Source organism: Alosa pseudoharengus, unplaced genomic scaffold, assembly GCF_046254945.1.
Source record: "Alosa pseudoharengus isolate Yale_2024_CS ecotype anadromous, Long Island Sound unplaced genomic scaffold, YU_APseudo_1.1 YU_APseudo_1.1_scf_10, whole genome shotgun sequence".
Classification (NCBI taxonomy): Eukaryota; Metazoa; Chordata; class Actinopteri; order Clupeiformes; family Clupeidae; genus Alosa; species Alosa pseudoharengus.
In genome coordinates, this window is record NW_027468565.1 from 26,126,749 (window position 1) to 26,131,748 (window position 5,000).

At 42.0% G+C, this 5,000-nt stretch overlaps 1 protein-coding gene across 3 annotated transcripts in view; it reads right to left on the reverse strand.

Moving 5' to 3' along the window:
* The window catches only part of LOC143104840 (protein phosphatase 1 regulatory subunit 12A), a 33,106-nt gene that overhangs the window by 7,845 nt on the left and 20,261 nt on the right, over nucleotides 1–5,000 (reverse strand). For all 3 annotated transcript variants that reach the window (XM_076269190.1, XM_076269183.1, XM_076269176.1), the window contains exons 13-16: nucleotides 4,455–4,547; nucleotides 4,229–4,339; nucleotides 3,479–3,569; nucleotides 3,163–3,315 (exon numbers count right to left, since the gene is read on the reverse strand). In XM_076269190.1, coding sequence (XP_076125305.1) covers nucleotides 3,163–3,315; nucleotides 3,479–3,569; nucleotides 4,229–4,339; nucleotides 4,455–4,547 — 448 coding nt within the window. The remainder of the gene's footprint in view (nucleotides 1–3,162; nucleotides 3,316–3,478; nucleotides 3,570–4,228; nucleotides 4,340–4,454; nucleotides 4,548–5,000) is intronic.

A 5,000-nucleotide genomic window follows, 5' to 3' on the forward strand; every position in this document is an offset into this window, starting at 1 on the left:
GTAAACGTACAAAATCATGTAGCCAAATTATTCATGTAGGCTAGGGTTAGTGTTAGGCTTATGATGTGAACATGACAGGTTATGGACATAACAAATAAGTTAATTTTCCGCCTGTTACAAACGTTACGTTACAAAATGTCAACCTTACCTCAAGTTCTTCCAACTCTGTCGGAAAAAACTATCTGAAAACTTTAAGTGTAAAATACCGAACTTGTCCTTTAAGCTCCCAGAGTAGTTCCCGGGCTAATCAGAACACTGGCACAGGTGTCACCTGTGAATCCAACTGTCTCAGCTTCTTAGCATACAATCTAGCTCTCCCTGAAGTGTTTCCCGTGTGTCAAAATAAAAGTCACAGCCATATCTCATGCTTTGCGCATTATATCTCCAGAACGGCTTGACGCATATGCTTCAAATTTGGTGTTGTATGTAAGTGTTTATATGGACTCAAAGATGAAGTGAGTTGATGTTGGAGGTCAAAGGTCAAATGTCAAGTCCATGAATACTCTGAGCGCGATATCTCAAGAATGCCTTGACATACATGCCTGAAATTTGGTATGAGTGTTTGTATGGACTCAAATATGAAGTGAATTGATGTTGGAGGTCAAAGGGCAAATGTCAAGGTCAAAAACAGTATATCTCAAGAACGCCTTGACACACAAGGTTTTTTGGTAGGAGGGTTTATATGAACCCAAAGATTAAGTGATTCAATGTTTTTTTCAGGAATCTCCCACCAACATTAAGCCAGCAGCTTTCCATCCACTTCTGTAATTCCTCTGGCATTACATTTCTAGTTCTACCTTGTGTCTTTTATTTTGTCTTTTTTAATTCTTTATTAATTCTTTAAATTATTTTATTATGATCTTTTTATTTTTTAAACTATTCTTTGACTATTGTCCTTCTATGCTTTTATTTGCTATTACTGTTTGCTTTTGTTTATTTATTGCCCTTCTATGCTTTTATTTGCTATTACTGTTTGCTTTTGTTTATGTAAAGCACATTGAATGACCTCTGTGTATGAAATAAGCTATATAAATAAACTTGACTTGATACAGACCATGGTCATGCCTTGACTACTAACTGCTGCTTGAGTACTGACTGCTGCAGTAGTAATTCCTAGCTAAGGTCTCCTCTGCGCTGTAGCTGCAATACTATTGTTTTGCTGTAAGTGGCTTGATGCAAAGATGTAAATGTAACTGCACCAGGTGCACAACTGAAGCGGAGTAAAAAAATAAACGTTGCTTTCACGTCTGGTGCAGCGACCTCCATTGAGTATAGTGGAAGCAGAGTCACATGACCACCAAAACACCATACCCACAGTGGAGAATAGCTATAGAAATGTATTAGTTTTAGGTGTTTTTCAGACAATGAGACCTGGTGACCTTCTCAAAGTAAATGGTAACACTAAAACAAGGGGCTACATTAAGATTCTGGAGGAAAAGATCAGGTGTGCGGAGAGACCTACACCAATAGACGCCATTGGGCCATTAAACCACAATGATTCAAACCATACAGCCAAACAAGGCAAGAATATGTTAACACAGAACAATATCAACATTTTTGAGTGGCCCAGCCAGAGTCCAGACCTCAATCTGTCAAAAAAGTGAGCACAAGGCCAGAGTGATGGCAAAGAATCATTCCTGCCACAAAATCTGGATTGCTGTTAAAAAGGTGCAGTCTAGAATCATTGTGGAGACATGGAGAGGCTTGGTAGGTATTATAAGAACCATTTTGAGAGCTGTGAATGCAAATAAAGATGTTTCCACTGATTATTTAAAAAGAGTATGAATCATTTTGGAAATGCTTTTTTTTTCATAAAAATGTAAAAAAAGATGACAACGCTTCTTTTTTTATTCCATGGCATTGTCTTACAACCTTTAGCCATGTCGGAGTGTAATTTTCAGTCAAAACAAACATATTGGTCAAGAGAATGGTTGGAGAATGCCTTTTGAATAATGAGTAGCAAAAAATATTTTGTTTAGTGGCTAATAAAACTCCAACAGTTCATCACTAGCCTACTGTAGCCTATATTTCAAAGTGAAAATGTGGGTAAATCATCATGAATTTGTATGACTTGCCTTTACTTGTTGACTTGACTTGATTTGACTTGATTTGCTTGATTGTCACAAAAAATTACTTAGACTTGCTTGTGACTTGCACATATTTCCACCTCTGATGGAAGCTAACTGCACATGTGACTTACTCAGGGATGGATTACTGCACGGGCCTACCGGGCCCAGGCCCAGGGGCCCAAGGGGTCAGGGGGCCCTGAAGCCCAAGCCTTTGCATGGAATCATTGCCTCAATATCAACAAATCAGGATGTAGGCTATGAATCTGATTGAATTTAGTATTGGCCATCCCCAAAATGCACCAGAATACAGGAAATCACATCAAACAAATTAAAAATTTTCTGGGGGAGGACCCCCACCCCCCCCCCCCTCCCACATATACGACAATAAGTGGGGGGCCCTTAATATATCTGGGCCCAGGGGCCCGAAAGTTCATAATCCGACCATGGACTTACTGCTACCTCTGATGGAAGCTAACTGTTGCAGCATACACTCCCCTACTGGAGCTCTTCAGTTACGTGCCGGCACTCTTAAAACGAGTGTGTTAAAAATAACAAAACTTCTGTTGTTTTTTAACACATCTCTATGTCCAGACAGGGACAACACAGGTTGTGTTGTTTCCAACACATTGCTTTTGTTATTCGCTTCAAGAGTGTACACAGTATATGTTAAAAAAAGAACACAACTTGTGTTGTTTTTTAACACATTTCTATGTCCAGACAGGGACAACACAGTTTGTGTGTGTGTGTGTGTGTGTGTATGCAGTGGTTAAAGTGGGATTTGGCAGGAGGGGGAACCCTAAAATCCAGTGTCGGTGCAACGGGGGAAAATGACTCACCATTGGACATATTGAGTATCGTGGTGTAGCAATACTTTTTGCAATTGCTAGCTTCTTGGTCACCTCTGTACACGCAAAAAATTAACTCACTATTTATTTTAATAATATCATCGCGCTATATCGTTGGTATGTAAGAATATATTTATTATTAATTTATCTGAGGCGTAACTGCATTCCTCCCCATTCCCCCCCACTTTAACCTCTGTGTATGTGTGTGTGTGTGTGTGACTTGTGTGAAGAGTTGTATTCGTCCTCACCCCTTCTTCTACCTTCTTCTGCTTCCCTTCCTTCTCCTCCTCCACTCTTTTCCTCTCTTCCTTCTCCAACTCTTCTCTCTTCCTCTCCTTCCCTCTGTTCTCAGATGGCTTTATGATCTTCTCCGCCTCCTGAAGATCTGTGAGTGTCACACCCTGATGACACAACACCCACACACACACACACACACACACACACACACACACACACACACACACACACACACGGGATATAAGTATTTCAGGACATAAACATCAAAGGTAAAAGTGTGCATGGTGGCTTGTGTGTGTGTGTGTGTGTGTGTGTGTGTGTGTTTACCTGAGTTGACCGGCGAGACTGGCGTGCGTGCCGGGAACGAGCTTTTCTCTGCGCCTCAGCTTCCTCATCACGAACTGGAGTCAAATACGACCTACAAACAAACACAAACACACACAGACAGAGAGAGAGAGAGAGAGAGAGAGGTATGAATGTTGTTATACATGTATGTGTGTGTGTGTGTGTGTGTGTGTGTATTTTTGTATGAATGTTTGTGTGTATTTGTGTGCATGTGTACAGTACCCTCCAGAATTATTGGCACCTTAGGTTTAACAAAAACACGTTGCCCACAACTGTTGGCATCTCTGCTTGTAATACCTTCTTAAGCCTCCCTTTGACAATAAAACAGCTTGTAATATTCTCCCATGACACTCCATGAAGTTGGAGAATACAAAGCAAGGGATTTAAGACCATTCATCTTTACAAAATCTCCCCAGATCGTCCAGATTCCTAGGTCCACACTTGTGCATTCTCCTCTTTGACTTACCCCACTATTTTTCTATGGACTTTAGATCGGTGGACTGAGATGGCAATGGCAGAAGCTTGATTTTGTGTTCAGTAAACCATTTTACACACAATAAATCACCAAAATATTATTTTTATACTTGTTTTTAGTCACCTTTACCAAAGGTGGCAATAATTCTGGAGGGTACTGTATGTATGTATGTGTATGTGTGTGTGTGTGTGTGTGTGTGTGTGTGTGTGTGTGTGTGTGTGTGTATGTGCGTGTGTGTGTGTAATGTCTCCACTCACTTGCGCCTCTGCTTATTCTCTGGCTCCCCAGTTGTCGTTGTCGTCGTGGTGGCAGAGTTTGAGGTCGTCACGGAAACAGGGTCCTTCTTTTCCGCCTGTTCCTGAGCTTGTCTGAGTTGGACAGCGATGGACAGATGGCATGTTCAACACAGATGTCACCACAAACATAACGACAAACCCTAACAAACCCAAACACACACACACACACACACACACACACACACACCTCTGGGCCACTAGACTGTTGAGACGACTGAGTCCAGTCGAAGATGTTCCCGTGGTTACTGGTGCCTCATCAAGTCTCCGCCCATAAGAAGAACTACAGAGAGAGAGAGGGAGAGAGAGAGAGAGCACAATAGTAGCAGTCAGTCAAACAGTCACAGCATAATCTCACTTACACACACACCCACACACACATACACACACAGTATATATACTCTTTTGATCCTATGAGGGAAATTTGGTCTCTGCATTTATCCCAATCCGTGAATTAGTGAAACATACACAGCACATAGTGAACACACAGTGAGGTGAAGCACACACTAACCCGGAGCAGTGAGCTGCCTGCTACAGCGGCGCTCGGGGAGCAGTGAGGGGGTAGGTGCCTTGCTCAAGGGCACTTCAGCCGTGGATGTGGGCATGGGAGAGCAGTGCTCAACCACTTCCTCCGCCCACATTTTTCCTACTGGTCAGGGATCGAACCGGATAAAACAAATAGCAGCACTAACCAGATCTAATTCCTTCAAAGAGACCTGACCACAGGCCTGACCCC